At 40.6% G+C, this 21,939-nt stretch overlaps 1 protein-coding gene across 1 annotated transcript in view; it reads right to left on the bottom strand.

Annotated features, from left to right (window-relative positions):
* Nucleotides 1–21,939, bottom strand: part of LOC126272058 (kinesin-like protein KIF14) — a 234,826-nt gene that overhangs the window by 35,281 nt on the left and 177,606 nt on the right. Inside the window, exons 13-16 of the mRNA XM_049974580.1 lie at nucleotides 18,929–19,102; nucleotides 16,498–16,632; nucleotides 6,661–6,801; nucleotides 1,466–1,688 (exon numbers count right to left, since the gene is read on the bottom strand). Of these exons, the coding sequence (XP_049830537.1) occupies nucleotides 1,466–1,688; nucleotides 6,661–6,801; nucleotides 16,498–16,632; nucleotides 18,929–19,102 (673 nt within the window). The remainder of the gene's footprint in view (nucleotides 1–1,465; nucleotides 1,689–6,660; nucleotides 6,802–16,497; nucleotides 16,633–18,928; nucleotides 19,103–21,939) is intronic.

The raw sequence follows: 21,939 nt of genomic DNA, 5'->3' as shown, positions 1-21,939 counted from the left end.
CAGTAAACAAACCATTTCATCTACTGAGACAAAAAAGAGATTTTCCAGTGTTTTCAAATTTTCCTGATATTTTCCTGTCACGTTTGAAATTCCCTGATTTCCAGAACTTGTGGCAACCCTGTGTATATAGAGGGACAGTATCCCTGAAGAGAAAATAAGGAATGTTAACAAAACTATTCCACCTACAATGTACAGAAAGGTGAAATACTCTTAGACTTCAGGAAAAGTATAATAATTCCCATTCTAAAGAATACGGTCTTCACAGGTGTGAATTTTACGAATTACCAGTTTACTAACTACAGCTGTAAGATGATAACTTTGGAAGACCAGTTTGGGGTCCAGAGAAATGTAAGAACATACAAGGCAAATCTAACCCTACAGCTTATCTTAGAAGATATATTAAAGGATGGCAAACTTATGTTTATATTGTCTGTAGACTTAGTGAAAGTTTTTGACACTGGTGACTGGAATACATTTTTTGAATCCCTGAAACTAGCAGGGATAAAATACAGGAAGCGAAAGATTACATACAACTTGTACAAAAACCAGACACCAGTTACATGTGTTGAAGGTTGTGAATGGGAAGCAGGAATTGAGAAGTGAGTGAGGCAGGGTTGTAGCCTATCCCTCAGGTTATTGAATCTGTACATTGAGCAATCAGTGAAGGAAATGAAGAGATTTCAAAAGGAGATAAAGTTCAGGGAGAAGAAATAAAAACTTTCAGGTTTGGTGGTGACATTGTAATTCTGTTAGAAACAGCAAAGGATGTGGAAGAGCAGTTGAATGGAATGGATAGAGTCTTGAAAAGAGGTAACGAGATGAATATTAACAAAGGAAAAACAAGAGTAAAGGAATGTAAGTGAATTAAATTAAGTGATACTGCAGGGATTAGATTAGGGAATGAGACATTAAAAGTAGTAGATGAACCATATCATTTGGACAGCAAAGTAACCAATGATGGTTACACCAGAGAGGATATAAAATGCAGACTGGCTATAGCAAGGAAACCTGTTCTAAAAGTGGGATTTGTCAACATCAAATATCCATTTAAGTGGCAGGATTCTTTTATCAAGGTATTTGTATTGAGTGTAGCCTTCTATTCACGTGAAATGTGAATGATAAGCAATTTATACGAGAAGAGAATATAGAAGCTTTAGGAACATCATGATATAGATGAACACTGAACATTAGTAGACTCATGTAATTGTTAATAAGCATCAGTATATAAATAGCCTGTGAATAATGACTGAACAAAGTGAACGTGTAAATCAAGAATCATTTGTGTATTTATTCAATATCATAAGCTCTAACAAATCCTGTATGTAAATTTATGCAATTCACAACATTCTGAGTTTTAGTCAAATGACTCTAGCTCAATTATAAAGCCATGCAATGTGTCTTATCATCTTAAAATTGTCACATACATATGTAAAGTATAGTTACACAGTGCTTGTAAAAGCCTTACCTTCTGATTCTTCCAAGAGTGTGTTATTGATGCTCAGTGAGGTCTGATTAAATAGAGTAGAAGCAGAATCATTACTGTCAGTTCCTGCAAGGGTATCATCCAACTGCCGTTTTATTTCACTCATGCTTAGAGATAGTAGATGGGATGATTGATCCTCTGGAGGAAATTCATCACTTTTTTCCCATGATCCATTGCCTCTCTTTAATAAGGCTATGTTTTCACCCTTTAAAAATGATGGTATATAATTAGCTTCATCCACTACGTCCTTGAAGCAAGATAATGTAAAAATTTTCAGAAAGCGCAGAAGCATAAACATCACTTGCACATGAAAATCACTGATACATAATACGTGACTAATGTGAATTTGCATAAAATATATGGAGGTCATTGTCAAAATGACTATAGATCACACAGGCATTTCTTTCAGTAAAATTCATAATCACTAACACTATTTTCACAGTCATATTCTAAACTTCTTATTTCAGCATTAATTGTAAAGTATTGATCAAGCAGAATGGTGTCAACTATGAAAAAAAAAAAATTGAACACAACCCATATCCCCATACAATTATTTACTGGTTAAATCTACAGAATGATAAGGAATCAGGCAATTTATATTGATCTTAAAACACAAAAACAGAACATCTGTGTTCTTAACAGAAAACACTGTACATAATTTAACAACTTTTCTGTTCCTTCTTACAGTTCCACAGATGACAAGACCGTTTCATACTGTCCCTATGGATTGACTGAGGAGTGAATGAAATCAGCTCTGGCTTTGTTGCAGGAGCCATTTTGGTGTGCGTTTAAGATGGTTTAAGTAAACTAAAGATCATCAGTATGAATAGTTGTAGACTTCAATCTTCCCACTTCAGATTACATATTGGCTGTCTTAAACTGTGCCATTGGAGTCAGTTTTGAAATTACAGTTTAAGATATTAATATTTTTCCCACAATTAACTCAAATATCTGGAAAAAGACATTTACATTGTTTATATTAGCCATATCACACCTATGAGTAGAATGATTATAATGTATTAGAAAAATATTATTTTTCCTCACAAAAAATCCAAACATCTTTGAAATTATTTCTTAAACTAGTTTATCCTGATATTCATCTTCTATAGTTCATGACCTGCAGGGGGGCATCATCTGAGTTTCCAGGAAGCTAAACATGAGCTACTACCAAGCTTTTTAGGTTTCCAGACTACAGCCGAGCATATGAGCAGATTATCTGAATAGGAAATCATTGGTCATACATGTTATGAAGTTTTTTTGTGATTGAGAAAGCAAATAAAGTTTTCTGCTAGATATTTACAGATCCACTTCGCTTAGTTAAAAACTATAATATTCTCTGTTTTTATTTATTCCAAGGCTAAACTGTCTATTCAGTACCCACAAACATAATGTATCAAGTAAATATTCTGGTTCATCTAATTTTATATATAGTGTTTGTGAGGATGAAATGTCCACATGTCTAAATTCAGGACGAAAACTACACAGAATAGGTAAACTGTGGGGTTAGGTATTCCCTGGAGCTGCTTATAAATTAGTAAACCATGACTAAGACAAATAGGGATGTAAGTTTTATTACTGATACCTAATGTGTGTTTCTTTAATATTGTGCCTGATGGTTCTGAGCACAGTACACTTGGGTTGTTTATGTTTTTGTGGGGTTATATCATATATCTGTGTTTGTATTGCTGATTTTGAAAACACAAGTAAAATGAGTAAGTGAGGATTAGTCACGAGACTTAGAAACAAAATGACATTCAAAATTTCATACCTAAAATTAATTTCATATCATTAGTATTTGTAGGATACAGATACGGAGAAAATTTAAACTTTGACATTATTCTACTATGTAGTTTCCGGAAAACTGCAACTCTTCATACACACAAAACCTCAAATTTAATTTATTGGATTTAGTAAAAAGAGGTAAACAAAAAACACATTTGACAATAGTTATTATTTCCTGAATCACTTCATGTACATGATAAATAAACTAATAAAAATTGTGATTGGCAGCAGCAAAGTTTTAATAACAACAACAAAATCATGGCACTGGTCCAGTATCAAACTGTGCCTGAAATACTTGACTGCCCATGCACACTAAATTCAATGCATGACTTTGATGTCAACCTCTCAGAAAACCAGCCATTTATACCATTATTTGAAATGTTACATGAGCAAATTTGTGAGATATGAAAGGGCAATACTAAACAGAAAAAGACCAAGCCTAGAGCTTAATTTTCATCTTTATTTAGTTCCATGATTGAGTTCAAATTTTATGATAATGACAACAAAGCATAAAGCATAAGATGAATTTCAGTGCAATTTCACATGCAATCGACTTTTGTATGGAAAACTGTGAAACATTCTTACCCACAGGGAATTATGTTGAAATCAGGGAAATACCAGGTTCTTTCTTTCCTCCTTGCTTTCCTCCTTTGTCCAAACAAATTTGGCAAACCTATGTTGGAGGAATTTTAGAAGATCATGTCCTCCTACAGACCTATTGTCGATAGTTGCACTAGAAGCGATTTCTAGTGCCAGTGATGTCTCTTTCTGGAAGTTGTGTTCACTATTTCCGCCAGACTGTTCTCACCCAAATTTTTTCATGGAGTCCAGAGTGATTCAACTCTATCTAGAATCGAAAATTTCTTATTTAAAAGGGGGGGGGGGGGGGGGGGGAGAGGGAATGCCATGAATCTCTCGAAAACGAAAGCACACAATGGCTCAGTCAATGATGACAGCAACTCTTCTGTTTGCTACTGCTATCACAGTAATTCTGTAAACTGATAACAGAGGGCAGCATCTGTCAAAAGGCAGGTCATGCAATGTCTATACACTGTTCTCATACCAAACTAGTCTAGTTTTCGAATGATAGGTGGCTTGATAATCGTGAAATATTGCAGCTCAAAATATACTCGGGTGTGGTCTTTTGTGCGCTGCGTCATGACAAAGTGGGCTCCAGTTTAGTTGCCAAAGTGTTAAATCTGGCAGCCTCCCCAAGCACTTTGCACAGAACATAGTTGAATAATTTCCATGATCACCTATCTCTAGCTGTTCATGGAGTGCAGTACTTCAACCTGCCAGCTGATAATCCTCCCCAGTGCCAAACAATCAAAATTCCCTTTAACTTTCACAACTTTAATAAACTGTCACTTGGGTTGGACACTGGAAACAGGCGAAATTATTTTCTTTCAATGTCTGCTACTTCTACAGTATCACAGTAAAATATTCTCTGTCTTTCTTAGTAATGACACCAACTACTCTGAAGGTAATTTATGCTGGGACTGAAATAATGGAACATGTACAATATCTCTCTCTCTCTCTCTCTCTCTCTCTCTCTCTCTCTCTCTCTCTCTCTCTCTCACACACACACACACACACACACACACACACACACAATGACCACTGTCTCCATGTGCAGCAATCTGACTGAATTTAAGTGCTTTCTTGGCCTGCTTATATCTGCAGGAGTATATATAGGTCACATAGCGATGGTATGGAACAAAGAGCAGGTCAATAAATGGCTCCGAGCACTATGGGACTTAACATCTGAGGTCATCAGTCCCCTAGAACTACTTAAACCTAAGGACATCAGACACATCCATACCTGAAGCAGGATTCGAACCTGCGACCGTAGCAGTTGCACGGTTCCGGACTGAAGCGCCAGAACCGATCGGCCACTGTGGTTGGCAGCAGGCCAACATATTTTCAGTATTTTTTGGAACATTGTTCCAGGAAAAACAGCGATCTTTAAAATATTATAACTTATTTCAATATATACAGTTGTGATTGCATTTAAGTTATTTATTTTTATTTTTAGATGACTGGTTTCGATCTTTTATGATATCTTCACATCATACATTCTACGAATAGAAATAAAACGTAATGCTTCAGTTCCAATCAAAACAGACTAAAATAAAATAATGCAGTAAAGAAGTGCAGCCAATATATCCTTGAAGACCATAGGAACTCTTGGCCCCGAGCAGGTCCATATCTGCAGGCATGTAGAACATTGTTAAATACAAATTTGCTGCTGATATTTAAACAGCAGAAGCTCCACCCATTGTGTCTGGCATAACGCCATTGGGTGTCAATGGCCATGAGACTTTATTACATTGTGTGAATAACATATATTAGAAGTGTAATTATTAGGAGTTTGGTCCTTGAGAAAACAAGAAAAGATATTTTGATATTATAATGAAGAACATGCACTATAAAAAGTGGCAAAATAGAAAAATTGCCATTACCCAATGATAGGGTACATTTAAACATGCGCTTCCCTCTACAGGGCCTTATAATAAACCTAAACATAAAACAAACACGGTCAGTAGGATGTCGGCCTGGCAACCAAGGAGATGAGCTATGTTCTACCACTAGTCAAAGCTGTTAGGAATTTCCATTGGCAAGGGGGACACCAGCTAGTAACTATGGAATTGTGGAATCGGTAATTAACATCATCTGCCAACATTTACATAACAATATGCAGCTAGTTTAATGTGCTTGGGCAATGTGTTATTTTACATAAATATCATTACATTTACTCAGATGTAATTGTTTTTTGCTAAAATGGGCAAGTCACTGCTTACAAGGAGAATGCAGACCTAAAGCATCTGCATCTACATCTACATCCATACTCCACAAGCCAGCTGACGTGTGACGGAGGGTACCCTGAGTACCTCTATCAGTTCTTCCTTCAATTCCAGTCTCGTATTGTTCGTGGAAAGGAGGATTGTTGGTATGCCTCTGTTTGGGCTCTAATCTCTCTGATTTTATCCTCATGGTCTCTTCACAAGGTATATGTAGGAGGGAGCAACTTCAGTTATATGAATATGGGCAACCATAATCACATTGTGTAGGATGGGTAACTCTGTCCAGTTACAAAGAGTGAGACACCAACAGCAATGAAATTACATCCATCATCCGATGTGACTTGACAGGGTATACTTTTCGACACCAGGTGCCTCCATTTTTCATACCACAGCATCCAACACAGATGTGAACCTACACCATCATTAAGCAGGGGACACCACGGAGCAGCTCACATACACCACTGTCCTGGACTTCCTACTAGCTGATTAGTTGTCAACATTCAATAAAGAACACTGTGGCAGAGGTGAGTTTTATTTACTGCAGTTAAAATTCCGACACACACATAAAAAAGAAGTTTCTATTGTACTTACCGGTTCGTGGACTCTCAGCTGATGCAACCAATCAGCAAAAAAGTCAGGTTCCCAGATTGCAACTACATCACATTCGGTATCATATACTTTTATGACTGGCATTAATCTGTGATCCTTAACAATGTGTTGGTGATAAAATTCCTGGCAAAGGATATAAAGCAGAAAACTACTATCAAATTATTACAGAAATAATTAAACAATATTTATCTGTATATTACTTCCATGAACTCAAAAATCAATAAAAACATAATTATAGTATACCTAGGGCAAGCAATTAATACTTTAAGAACAAGATATGACTGTGTCTACATTTTGCTTCCTTAAGTACTAAAAGTATTTTCCCTATAATGCAGACACCAACAAAGACAGAAAAAGGGGGAGGGGAGCACAAGGTTTCTGCATTTAAATTTTTATGGACAGAAGATGTATGTCACTTCCAATACATCTTACCACCAATCCTATTACAAACCTCTAAACATTTTAATTGTTGAAGAAATGCAGCTATAACAGTGGGAAAGCAGCACAATATAGAGGAAAAGTGGAGTATATGAATCATTTGAAGAAAACAACAGAAAATGGCATGTAATTTTGGAATGGTAAACTTATGTACATGGCAGAATGAGGATGAGGAATGCTTGAAGTGAAAGTATGAGGGAGATGAAGGGGAAATACCAACCAAAAGCAAATGCCCCAAACTAAAGATTTCATTTATAAAATAATTTCCATTGAAGACCACAGAAGATCCTTAAAGCAATCATGTGAAATATGCTTCATAAAGAAATAAAATCATTTACACAAGACAAGGGTACTAATTCATATGTATAAGAGAAATACATCATTGAACTAGCAAATGAGAAAATAAGGCGGTACACAATAATGTGCATGAGGAAAAAAAAGTACATGAAGATATCGGGTTAGTAGAGTAAATTTAATTTGTGTTAGCCCTCTACTATTTTGACTATTTTAAATGATAATTACCAAATTAACAATCAGACAGACTGATGTCAGTCTTCACAAAAATGAACATTTTTGCACTGCTGAGACCAGAGACACCCAGACCTTCAATAAATATACAGATCAGTTAGACTACTCTCTGTCATCAGGGAAATTGCTTGAATAACTTATCAAACAGAATAGCACCAGCGTCTGAAGTGCTAATCCCAGCAGAAGAAACTTGGTTTTGTCCAAATCAAGAATGTTATTTTGAGGTCTCTCCACCATCTCTTATTTGGGAACTGTCTTTGAGAAAAGGTGTTTCCTTCTGAGACATATCCACAGTGTGTGATACAATCAGCAGAGAGATAATTTTAATTAAATTGATCAGTGCAATTCCTGTAAAAAGAACATGTCCTTTACAGAACAATAAGCTGAATCTCCAGATAAACCAATTTTACTTTGGTCAAGGGCAAAGGTAAAGGTGAATTTCACAAACTGAGCAATGGGTATCCTCAAGGCTCTACTCTGCCCCTAGGCTGTTTAGCCTGTACTCCCATGGATTGCCAGAAACTCTGTCAGATTTATATACATCTCAGATATCTATTTGCCTAGTGGTTCAACAGACCAAAGTTTTAGAAGCAGAAGAAATTGTGACTAGGGACTTGCAAGTATTAGATACATAATATACGAGGTAGGAGCTCCATGCAAACCCATTGAAAAACTGCTGTACACTTGACTCTCGCTAATCCGGCATTCAAGTCGTCCTCCCTCTCAGCAATCCAGTGCACATCCAAAAACACATGCACAATGAATTATCATGCTTGGTTAAACAATGCTTTATATACTGTATTTGAAGTTTTAGATTTCTTTACAGCTCGGAATCATGTCTTCTAAAAGGAAACACGTTACTCTAGATCTCAAGCAGAAACTTGAACTTTTAGATAAGTTAAATCGAGGTTCTTCGCAGAGAGCCATTGCTGCCGAGTTTAATGTTGGAGGAGCAACTATTTATGACACCAGAAAGAAAGAAGGTGTCACTCGACAGTTCTCAACACAAATGAATAGCGAGTTGGGAAAATGGAAGGTTATGCGAAAGGGTGAGAATAAAGAACTAGACATAGCTATTTATAGATGGTTCATACAACAACACAGTAAAGGAATTCCAGTCAGTGCCCCGATTATAAAGGAAAAAGCAGCTGCGTGTAACAAACAACTTGATGGTAGTAACTCGTTTGCAACGAGTGAAGGTTGGTTATCGAACTGGAAAAAATGACCTGGCATTCGGCAGCTGACAGTCACTGGGGAAAGTCACTCAGCTAATGATAAGGATGCTGATGAGTTTGTAAGCAAGATATGGAAGATAATAGAAGAAGAAGATTTAACTGCTGATGCCTTGTATAATGCTGATGAAACAGGACTCTTTTACAAAATGCTTCCTTCAAGCTGCCAAGAATGAGAAAAGCTCATTGTTACAAGCAACAGAAACAGCGCATAACATTAATGGTGTGTTGTAATGCAAATGGGAGTCATAAACTACCGCTTATGGTGATTGGAAAATCCCAACATTCATGCTGTTTTCAACAGACTGACATAATTACTCTACCATTGCAGTATCAGGCTCAGAAGAATGCATGGATAGGCAGACAAATATTCTCTTGGTGGTTCCATGAAACGTTTGTACCAGCAGTGAGAAAAGAACTAAAGAAGAGAAAGCTTCCACTGAAAGCTATACTTATACAGTAATTGACAATGCTACCAGTCATCCTTCAGATGTTTCTCTAAAGTCCGGTAGTAAGCATGTACAATCACTCTTTCTCCCATCCAATGTGACAGCCCTAATTCAGCCCATGGACAAGGGAATTTTGGAATCAATTAAACATAATTATCAACATTCACTTCTCATTTCTTTGCTGAACAAAAGTGAAATCAACTCTAGTGAGACTGTGCTGGAGGCATGGAAAGCAATTAACATACGTGATGTTGTTTTCCAAGCAGCCAAAGCATGGGATAAAGTGGAGAGTGCTACCAAATTAAGAGCTGGAGAAAATTGTGGCCATCCATTGATGCCGAGTTGGAGCCAGTACTGAGTGACAGCAATGAGCCAGTCAATTCGGAATTATCAATTACTTTGTACACTGACATGTTCCACAACCTTCCAGGAGGAGAAGAAATTGATGATGAAGATGTTACTATGTGGCGGAATGAGGAAAATTGTGATACGGACAAAACTTTAACAGATGAAGAAATAATAAAAAGCGTGCAAGAAAGTAATGATGAAAGTGATGAAGAAGAGGATACAGGAGCAGAGAGCATGAAGATTTCCCACACTACCATTACTGATGCTGCCGAGGTCTTCCTGGAGTACATTATGCAACAACCAGATACATGCAGTACCGATTTAATGCTTGTAAAGCAGTTTCATGATAAAGCATGCCTCCATCATCATTGCGACAGTTAAAAATTAATGTATTTTTGGATTTAATAAAGTATATTGTCTATGTTTTAAAACTGTATCCTTCAGTCTAATGAAGTACAGTACATTATATCCACTACGCTTTCAAAATAAATAAAAATATAAAATAAATTTCAGACACTCAATAATCCGGCACTTCCGCTAATCCGGCACCTGTATGTACCAGGAATGGCTGGATTAGTGAGAGTATAGTGTATTCTATCTCAGTAACAAAGTACATTATTATCTGGAAATACAGTGCAACAACACTACAAAGTATCTGGGTATCAAAGTTCATAGGATACTTAGCTATCAACACCATCTTTGCAGAACAGCTGGAAACATAAAATGGGACTTCATAGAAAACCAACAAAAAGAAAATGAGAATAATAGCAAAGGCCTTGGTTTCTTTATCAGCCTTATGGTTAAACAGTTGTGACACACAACAACTCAATATTCAGATTCAGCAAGCTGCTGACATTGCATGTAGCATATCATACACAATATAATTCACCTAGGTTTTATAATCTGACAACAATCTCATCAACTACTAGAAGAACCGCCATGAACCTGTTAGCCACCATTTTCAATCCCAAGACTACATAAAAATATGAGGCTATTCTTTATCCCCATAAGGTTTCTCCACAGGGCACGAGGGGAGTAGGGCGAGGGGGCGGCGAGGGTACGAGGAGGGGAGGGCGATGGGGGCACAAGGATTTTGTTTTGTTTTGCTTTAGGGCACAAAGAAAACAGCTCGGGTCATACACACCCAAGTAAAAACTAGAGAACACAAAAACAGAGCGGAGTTAAACGACTATCAGTCCCAATGGACAGAATAGGAGACAGTTAAAAACAGGCATGTGGAAAAGGGCTAAAAAAGCCATACAATAATGGAGATCCAAAACTAAAAATGAAATGGCCTTCACCATATTGCAGCGGCGGATAAAAAGTAAAACGTGGTTGACAGCCCATGAGTCATTCGCTAAAATGGTTAATAAATCAGACGGCAAACCGAAGCTGGAACTTAAATGTTTAAAAAAAGGGCATTCCAGCAGGAAGTAGCAGACAGTTAAAATTTGTGCACAATGTGGACAAAGTGGTGGGGTAGTGCCACTGAGCAAATGACGATGGCCTAAACGGCAGTGCACAGCCCAGTATGCAACCGAGTTAAAATAATCTCCTCCTGGCGGGAGGGCCAAGAGGAGTTTGTACAAGGCACTGGGAGAAACTTCATAAGCCAAAGCTTATTCCCTTGAAGGGAGGACCACTGGTGATGCCAAAGAGACATCACCTCCTGACAGATAGCAACACAGAGATCATTGGAGGGAATATACTCGTGGGCTGAGGTACGAGGACTGCAGCCATGGCAGCAGCAGCAGCCTCATTTCCTGGCAGACGACATGGCCAGGGACACAGAAACCAACAATGAGTAAGTGACAGGTTTCCTGGACCTGTTGCGCTAAGGGATGGGCAGTGTACAGTGCACATAGACTTTGAAGGGCACTGAGCGAGTCTGAGCAGAGGACACAACTGGAAAGCCTGTGTCACTTGATGTACTCCATAGCCTGATACAAGGTGAAGAGCTCGGCTGTAAATACTGAGGAGTGTGCCAGAAGCTGATATCGACAGAACACGGGTGCCAATGGCGAAAGCACACTCAACCCCACAGTCAGTCCAAGAGCCATCAGTGTATACAAAGGTACTATCGCAAAGTTCCATGCATAGGTTGTGAAACTGGAGGCGACAGATCAAGGCTGGAGTGGCGTCCATAGAAAGCGAATAAAAGCTAAGGTGGTGAAGGGTTCACACCCACTGGGAAAGTTGCAGGTAGTATGGGTTAAGCTGCCATAGTAAGTGGCAAAATCGGACTCCAGGAAGTAACAGAGAAGAGAGACGAGCACCATACTGATGATCAAAGGAATCATCAAAGTAGGAGGCATGGCATGCATGGCAGAACTGAGAGCATGGCAGAGAAACGGCATGCGTATCTGCTGAGGAGAAAGTTACGGCAGTAGGACAGTGGTAATTCAGCAGCTTCAGAATACAGACTCTCAACCTGGTTGGTGTAAAAGGTGCCCGTGGCCAAACACATGTCACGATGGGGGATAGTGTTGAGACAGCGTAAGAGGGATGGGTGTGCAGATGCATAAACAAAGCACCCACAGTCGAGTTTTGAATAGACAAGGGACCAGTACAAACGGACGAGGGTGGTTTGATCGGCACCCCAGGAAATACCAGTGAGGACACGTAGGAGATTGAGGGACTGCATACAGTGGGCTGCAAGTTAAGACACATGGGAGGACCAAGAGTGTTTCCTACCGAGCATGAGCCCCAGAAAAGTCGTAGTTTTAATGAATGGAAAGGCAACCGGCCCAAGATGTAGAGATGGTTGGAGAAACCATTTGTGCTGCCAGAAATTCATACAGACAGTTTTGTCACTAGAAAAGCGAAAGCCATTGTCGATGCTCAAGAAGTAAAGATGATGAAGATGGTGCTGAAGACGCCACTCATTGAAGGAGGACCATGGAGAACTGCAACAGATGGCAAAATTGTCAACGAAAAGAGAGCCGAAGATGCTCAGCAGGAGAAAAGCTATTATAGAGTTAATCGCGATAGCAAAGAGGACAGCACTCAGGATGGGACCCTGCGGCACACCATTTTCCTGGATACAGGTGTCCAACAACGCAGACCCCACTCGCACCCTGAAAACTCGGTCTTGTAAAAATTCCTGAAGAAAACAGGCAGGTGCCCACAGAAGACCCACATGTAAAGAGTACGAAGGATACCAGTTATCCAGCAGTTGTCTTAAGTCTTCTCCAAATCGAAAAACACAGCCACAGTCTGGGATTTCGCAGAAAACCATTCATGGTTGGACAAAGTAATGAGATGGTCAACTGCAGAACGCCGTGCACGAAATAAACACAGTGCATTCATTAGTAAATGGCGAGACTTAATCCACCACACTAGATATGACGGTGGCTTCATGCCAGCATCCAGGAAATGTGCCCTCCACCCAGATGCGGTTGTATGTGTTAAGCAGAAAGTGATTGCCTGCAAGAGAAAGGTGCTGCAACATCTGAATGTGGATGGCGCCTGGAACTGGGGCAGAGGATCAGGATGAACTGACAGCATGATGTAGCTCCCTCATAGTAAAGCCAGCATTGTAGCACTCACAATGCGGATAAAAGAAGGGTATCACTCGAGCCTCCTTCACTTGTTTCTGACGGAGGAAGGCAGGGTGATAGTGGGGAGAGCTTGCAACTTTGGCAAAATGATGGCCCAAGGTGTTGGAGATAGCAAGAGGATCCATGATGACATCAGCCAATGCCAGGCCAGAAATTGGGGAATGGATCTTGGTGCCAGGTAGCCATCAGAGGCTGGCCCACACGACAGAGGAAGGTGTGGAACTGTCAAAAGAACTAGTGAAAGAAAGCCAGCTAGCTGTTTTGCTATCCCACAGAACACAACGACACTTCGCATGCATCGGTTTATAATGAATGCAGTTAGCCAGTGTAGGGTGGCGGTTAAAAATGCAAATAGCTTGTCAACGTGTGCGAATTGCATTGCGGACTGCCTCAGTCTATCAAGGAACTATGTGGTAAAGAAGAAGTGTGAGGAATGGAACATTCTGCAGCACTAAGGATAACACTGGTGAGATTGTTCACCTGGTCGTCACAACTGGGGGATCTTGTTCTTCGAAGGTCACCAGGGAAGAATTACAATGCCAGTCAAAGGCAGAGTACTAATGGCTAAAAGCAGCCGTAAATCCTCTTTGTGGAACTGAAGGCTGCGAACATTCCATTGGAGGACAGTCATCAGGAGGCAGAAATGTAGGGGTGTCAATTCGGCGGACGCTGAATGACAGCCGGTGTGGAGTCGCTACTACAGGGCACAGACGCAGGAGGCTCTTACTCCGTGGGGTCCACAGAAGCATCGGCTTGCTTGTGTGGTCAGTCCATTGAGTCCAGTGCTGAAAAACAGTGGAGCTTGCTTGTGTGATCAGTCCATTGAGTCCAGTGCAGAAAAACAGTAGATGAGGGCGCACTGGTGAGACAGAGGCCGGCTGGGCTGAGGTACCACCGGCGACACCGTCGAACAGGATCTTCAACCTGGTGAAGGAGAAGACTTTTTGCCTTTTGCAGTCTTCTTCGAGCCTTTCCAGTTAGAGAAAGACTCGCGTGATGTTTGGTTGGAGGGAAAGAGGAAGTCTTCACAGGAGTACTCATTCTATCCTTTCCTGTCTAATGGTAGTGTGGCTGGTGGCTTCACCCCTTGAGGCGAGAGTTTGACGGTTTGTTGCACAGTGGGACGGGGGGGATGGCAATGCTACCGTGACACTGGGCGACTTCACAACCTCAGAGCTGAATTTCAGGTCGCATGCTTGCATGGCCATGTCCTTTATGAAGCGAGGGACAACAAGAACAGAACTATTGGTGCCAGACAGGAGAACACAGGGTTTACATCTAGCCAGTAGCTTATGAGCTACTGGGTAAGGCACCTTTTCCTTTACCCAAATCTCTTTGACAGCCTGCTAATCTAGGTACACGGGACAACCCCAAGAGGTGGGGGTGTGGCCACCACTGCAGTTGATACAGCAGGTTACACATGTGGCTGGGTGTCAACAAGACGTTCAAGTTGATTGAAATGATGACAATGGTATGTGCATCGGGTTTGGAATGTACAGCTGGACTGTCATAATTTCATAGCCTGCTTTGATCTTTGACGGCAGCACCACTCTATCAAAGGTGAGAAAAAGACTGCGAGTGGGCACTAAGGAAGAATCTACATTTTTCATCACACGATGGTTGGCAATGACACCCTGATCGGAGAGATAAGATTGTATTTCGGCCTCAGTTAGACAGTCGAGCAGCTTGGTGTAAATTACACCATTCGAAGAATTCAAAGTGAGATGGGTTAGTTGGTTGGTTGTTTTGGGGAAGGAGACCAAACAGCGAGGGCATCGGTCTCATCGGATTAGGGAAGGACGGGCAAGGAAGTCGGCCGTGCCCGTTGAAAGGAACCATCCCGGAATTTGCCTGGAGCGATTTACGGGGGGAGGGGGAATGAGAGTGTTTTTACGTCTGTGACAGAATACAGAACATTCCCAAGAATTCCCCAGACATGTTTCTCAAGGGAGATGGAAAAGTATAGCAAGAGGATAAACATGCAGCATGGAAGAGAAAAATGCTGCCAAAGGCTGGGCCCCGTGATAGCCAAGCTCAAAGCCACCAAAGAGTGCCGAGCCCCCTGAGGAGCGAGGAAGAGGAGGGGGAGCGAGTGGGGCACAAGGGGGGCTTGGGGGCGGAAGAGGCACAAGGGTGGGCGGCAGTGCGGGCAGGTCGCAAGAGGGAGGGGGGCGGGGCTGTGAGCTTGGCACAAGGGGGGGCGGGGCTGTGAGTGGGGCACAAGAGGGGGGGGGGGGCTGGGGGGCCTGCGAGCAAGTCACAAGGGAGGCCAGGTTGGGATCAGGCACAAGGCGGGGGGGGGGAGAGGGGGGGGGGGGTGCGAGCGGGGCCCAAGTAGGGGAGGATGCGAGCGGGGCCCAGGAGGGGCGACCGAGTGGGAGGGAGGGTGAAGAGGAGTGCGGATGTCGTATTATTTTGGTTCTATCTTATAATTTTCTTCACCATAACAGCATGTGCTTGTCTTGCGTAGAAGGTTTTTTAGGATGAAACCCTTTGTGATGTGATATTAGGGTGATGTCATGTCAATGCCTATGGAATTAGAGAGGACCATAATCTTGGATTGAGGAAGAAAAGTTTCTGAGCCACTTAACAGGATTTACCATAGCATTGGTTTTGAGTGATATAGGGAAACCACGGAAATCCTAGATTTTGTTTGTGTACAAAGTAGTGATAGGGACCTTTCTAATGAAACATATCACAAACACCAGCTTTAGTCTGTATGGTTTCTGAGATACTTCTTTTTGAAATCATCCTAAAAACAGAAAGATTCTGGTCATGAATAATTAACAGAATGTTTTTGGCTATGTTCTGTTTCCGTTAAACTAATAATTAAATGAAGGTCTGAGAAGGACAACAGCCAAAATGAAATACTGTTGTGTGTTGGTGGCATTAATACAAATGAAAGTGTGGATGATTCAGTGCTATGCTACTTGGAGTGTCATATCCAGTTATGAAGTTGCTTGTAGATGTCCCTCTCCTAGTTATCACAACTGTCTTTCCGTTTTCTGAAGTGTCACTATCAGTACCATAGAAAATGAACTTCAGGTATTTGGTACAGTTTTGACTGACCTCTAGCAGCTGCTCTTTTTTACTAAAGCAGTATTTGCAATAACTTTCCTCCCCTCAAACACCTACACATTTCACTCTCTTTTTTCCATTTCATATAATTCATTTTCTTATTATGAGGAGGTTATTTCAAGGTTTTACGCACGTGTCACACTCACACTCACACGCGCACTCTTGCACAGGCACAGACATACTTACGAAGTTTATTCCAGTTTCCTTACAACGTTCTTCAGCTTCAAGGCACATGATTTTTATATCGTGTAAACTGAAAGAATCAGTTGGCATCAAAAATTCTGGATCATCAGTTGATTCATTTAATACTTTCATCACCTCCTGAAAAAATATGATCCTTAGAATTATTTAATTCCTTGTGATACATTGGAAAAAGGAAACTATATATGAGGATCTTCAAAAAGTAAGTTACACTTTATTATGGCTGGTCATGTAAGTTTTATTGAATTCTGCACTACGCCTGAAAGTGATATACATGACACTATTTTTCGAAGTAGTCACTAGTTCCTGTAAACAATGGTTGGAACATTCTATCAATTGTTCAATTCCATGACTATAGAAATCCGTGTGAATGTCGTCGTCATAAAAAAATCTGCAACTGCTGTAAAACAATTCATTAACTGCCTTGATTTTGTCATCTGTGGTCAATAATCTAACATCTCAAAAAGTATCACCCGTATACGTGTTGCATCAAGACTAGACAATGCATTTGGTCCATATACTAGCAGAGTTTCATAGTGAATCAATGTGTAATCGAGACTTTTGCTCGCAAGGACATTACTGTTCTCCAAACTTCAATTTTTAATAACATTTTCAGTCGCTGCACTATTTAAAATCCAAGCTATAATGCATCTGTAATCTGTACTGCAGGTGAACTGTTTGCCGAAAATTCAGACAACGTGCCACTTTTGTTGCACAATAGTCTTAACATGAGATGACATATGCACCACTAACTTTTTGAAGTCCTCTAACATTATGATACTAAAACTGAAATATATTAATCTGCAACTCCCGTCTGTTAATACTACTGGGTGAGGCAATTTACAGTCGCAACAAATAGAGAGATTGGCCTTTTCTAATAAAATCAGTGAGGTTTAGCATGTAAAACAGGAAACACTGTTAATGCTTGATGCTATATAACCTTTACTTGCTATTATTTCTTTTTAAAAAAGTTACAAATGATTTTTAAATGTTGACATATGATAAATGTTTCTAGTATTCTGCATGCTGTACTATGAGCTTCAAAAATTGTTGACAGAATCAATGTGATAGCTGGTACTTTTAATTTGTAGAGGGTGGGAGGGAGAGAGAGTGGGATGGGGGGAGAGAGAGTGGGATGGGGGGAGAGAGAGTGGGATGGGGGGAGAGAGAGTGGGATGGGGGGAGAGAGAGTGGGATGGGGGGAGAGAGAGTGGGATGGGGGGGGAGAGAGTGGGATGGGGGGGGAGAGAGTGGGATGGGGGGGGAGAGAGTGGGATGGGGGGGGGAGAGAGTGGGATGGGGGGGGGGGAGAGAGTGGGATGGGGGGGAGAGTGGGATGGGGGGAGAGAGTGGGATGGGGGGGAGAGAGTGGGATGGGGGGGAGAGAGTGGGATGGGGGGGGAGAGAGTGGGGTGGGGGGGGAGAGAGTGGGGTGGGGGGGGGAGAGAGTGGGGTGGGGGGGGAGAGAGTGGGGTGGGGGGGAGAGAGTGGGATGGGGGGGAGAGAGTGGGATGGGGGGGAGAGAGTGGGATGGGGGGGAGAGAGTGGGATGGGGGGGAGAGAGTGGGATGGGGGGGGAGAGAGTGGGATGGGGGGGGAGAGAGTGGGATGGGGGGGAGAGAGTGGGATGGGGGGGAGAGAGTGGGATGGGGGGGAGAGAGTGGGATGGGGGGGAGAGAGTGGGATGGGGGGAGAGAGTGGGATGGGGGGGAGAGAGTGGGATGGGGGGAGAGAGTGGGATGGGGGGAGAGAGTGGGATGGGGGGGAGAGAGTGGGATGGGGGGGAGAGAGTGGGATGGGGGGGAGAGAGTGGGATGGGGGGAGAGAGTGGGATGGGGGGAGAGAGTGGGAGATATGTTAGCAGCTTTGAAGTGGTATATACGAAACATTTTCCTGTGCTTGACTACGACATTGACATATTAGTAATTTTACAATTTTGTGTCTTCCAATTTTCTACTTGAGGTAAGCTGTATACATATGAAAACAAGGTATTGATGTAGTACTATTCAGAAATAGAAAGGGAAAGCCAATATATAGATTTGGGGGGTAACAACGAAACATAAATAAAATAAGATACGTCAGCTTTAAATATTGCAGTTTTTTACTTTGGGAATGATTGAAGCTTTAATATGTCGAGTGACTGCAGTTAAAATAAAAAAAACATGATACTTTCAAGAAAAGTGGTAATTGGTACACAGTTAACTCTCAGTAAATTGGTTAGCTGTATTTCATTTGTGCTAATCATTTCTTTTTCTTTTGTCGACAAAGAACTTATGATACTAAAAACTAACGTACATGTAACTTTTTGTTTGGAAAAGTATTTGTCGTCCCTCGATGAACACATTTTTTATCCTTACCAGTAAGAAAAACACATTACTAAAGAACAGAAACTAAAGAAATTATTGTTTTCACTAACCTCTACCAAATTGCTTCTATATGGCGTGACTGGAATATCCACTGAACAATCCAGAATGCTATGATTAGTAATATTTCTTTCTACACTCTTTGCCTTTTCTTCCAGCACACAATTTTTGACTGATAAATTGTCTTTTTCTTTCTGAACTTCAGCTAAGGCTTCAATATGCTCCTGCTATAAAGTGGAAACAAAAAAATTAGTAACTGTTACATCAAGACAGCCATCAAATAAAAGTGCATAATAAAAATTAAATTCTCATACCATTGTCTCCATACAAACAGCTATCAAAAATTTACATACCCAACTAAAGCAGTTAGCAGAAATGTACCAGAACTTATTAATGGTCCTATTTTTATCACGTCTGTATTTGACGATTCATTTTGAGAAGACCTGGGCCAGGCAAGATGCATGAGTTTTCATCCTCTCTTAAACTCAAGTCATTTAGATTGTGATAACAGTTAGTTTAGTACAGATTACTTGGTAAATATGTGTATTTGTGTGTTTTTTAAGTTTACTATTGAATTTTTTACAGTTTCAACATTTCGTTAATACACTACCTACAGTCTTTCATTAATACTGCATTTCATGAAGCATTTTATTAATAAACCTGTAACAGTTGTAGTACATATATTTGGCAACTAGTTTTGAACCAACTACTTCATTCTCCAGCATGACTTACCGAGGCTGCACTGAAAATGCCATATCTTAATAATAAACGTCAAAATGGCAATACATGCTTTACAAAGTAATAGTAGAGGATTGTCACAATCAACATGTCCCTAAATCAGAATTAAACTTTATCCTGGCTTTCATGAAATATTGCTACAAAAACTTCAATTTTTTTCACAAAAACTACAGAAAATGTGAAAAGACAGGACAGTCGGGTTGTTGTATTTTTGCTTATGTTTTGACACAGAAAACTTAGAGAATTTCGTTTAATTGTTCTTTTTATTTTCAGTAATTTCAGTTGAGTGTACTCTTTAATTATTTGGCTCATATTTCCAATTTTAAATTGTTTGCTTCAGCAACTTTCCACTAGTGATCTGTTTACATATGTTTGGGGAAAGGCATCATTTTTGCAATTGTGTTTTCTGGTTTCTTGGTAATTTAAATGTGTTGTTTTTATTTTGAGCGAAAAGTGCCTGACTTTCCACACAATTGCTAGTTCTGGGCATTGGTGTAACGGATGCTGTAATTTTTTCCACTCGCACAACTGTATTGTCTTCTAAATTGGGGAAGTAAAAGGGAAGCTCTTCAGTGTTTTTGCGAGATATGTAACAGACACAGGAAGACAGCTGAACAGGAGGGGAGAACTGCTACCTTTTAGGCCAAATTAGACGAAGCTAGGAAAGATCTAGGCAGATTAAGGAGGGAGAATGGTAAACACAGGCGGCAAGTAGCAAGAGGCAATAGAAGGAGAAGGCTTAAGGGACCTCATACAATCAGCATTTACTGCACAATATTACTGTGTCTATACATCACGAAAAAGTGTGACGCCAAGAATGACACTATATTATTGCGCAACGTTTATGTCCGAAATGCATCAGTTAGAACTCTGCCTTCGTAGCGAATATGTAAGTGCTCAACAATGTGGAACTCGTATGAATTGTGACCGAGTTGCTTGAATTACAAAACAAGTACAAATTATGCATAATGGACTAAAAAAGTCTGAAAGTACTCCTGTAAACACTTCAGTGGAGCAGGTCTTCATTCACTGCAGCATACATTTGTAAACTAAACCAAAGCAATAGCTAATTACAAATTAAACAAGTGAACATTATAATTTGTTGTGTACATGTGCTATTTTCTACATAATTCTGTACAGTAACAATTGTTGCAAATGAAATAAATCAATTATTTACCGATTACTGGCTAAAAGCTTATATGATTTTCAGTCTGTGGTGTGACAACTGTTTTGCACACTGCAACAAAGAGGTTGGGGGGGGGGGGGGGGGGAGGAGGGGGGGACATACAACAACAACCACCGCTGCTGCCACCACTACTCTGTACACTCCCTGAACAGTTGACCTGGCCACATTTGCCAATTCTGAAAACTGTTATAATTAAAAACAAACATTTCTGCTTACTGTCATTACACCATGATCTTCAGGTGTCTGTTGGCAAGGCCACATATCTGGTGTTTCCTAAATGATCATGAATTTCATTTCTCAGAGTACTGCAAGGTGTTTTAATACACATTCTCCAGGACATTCCCTGATCCTTTGTCCGTTACTTTTTACAATTACTTGCAGAATTTAGTTTGGAGCAAATTTAATTTCTTTTGGTCTCGAGAGGATCTGCTGTCTACTGCACAGTACTACCCTTGCACCATACTATATATTTGTGCAAACCATCAATACCGCTCTCAGTCAGTCACTGCGGAGGGCCCTTTAGAATTTCATCTGATAGCTTGGAGGTGAACATGAAAAATAAGTTTGACTTGTTATTTCAGTCACAAACTGATAAGTCTCAAAGAGGTGAAGGTTTAAACAACGCATAACAAAGTTTTAGCAGTCAGCTGAAAAGTGAGAACGTAGGGATGTCTGTCAAGTTTTGTTGTTAGACAGTTCTTACTTTAGAGGTTTTGGTCAACTTGCACAGGATGAACTTGGATCAGAATAACAGTCACCAACTTTTTTAAACCTATTGCTGATCTGCAGCAGGTGACAAGGAAGACACCATGGTTATAGCAGGTGGGTCAGGTAATAATATTGACAGATATCCTGGGTACAATACAGAGTGTGACCTGGCAAAGATTGCATCAGCATCGAGACTTATCAATGTCCAGTTTGTATTTGCTCTTAGACATCATGACTGGCCTCATTTGAACTTCTCCAACAGATGTGTTAATTTCGAAGAGGAACGGCTGCTTATGTCAGATACAGGGGCAAATACTGATGTGGTTCTTATAGATTCTGTCAGATGGGATTATACTAGGCGTGGCCCAACAGGAAATGGAAGGGTGAACTCACTGGGCTAAATACACAAAATTTAAGCGTGAGAGAGGTACT

This window comes from Schistocerca gregaria, chromosome 5 (genome assembly GCF_023897955.1).
Source record: "Schistocerca gregaria isolate iqSchGreg1 chromosome 5, iqSchGreg1.2, whole genome shotgun sequence".
In the NCBI taxonomy this organism is placed as follows: Eukaryota; Metazoa; Arthropoda; class Insecta; order Orthoptera; family Acrididae; genus Schistocerca; species Schistocerca gregaria.
The sequence above is the reverse complement of the archived record's forward strand: the minus strand, read 5'-3'. Positions and strand labels throughout refer to the sequence as shown.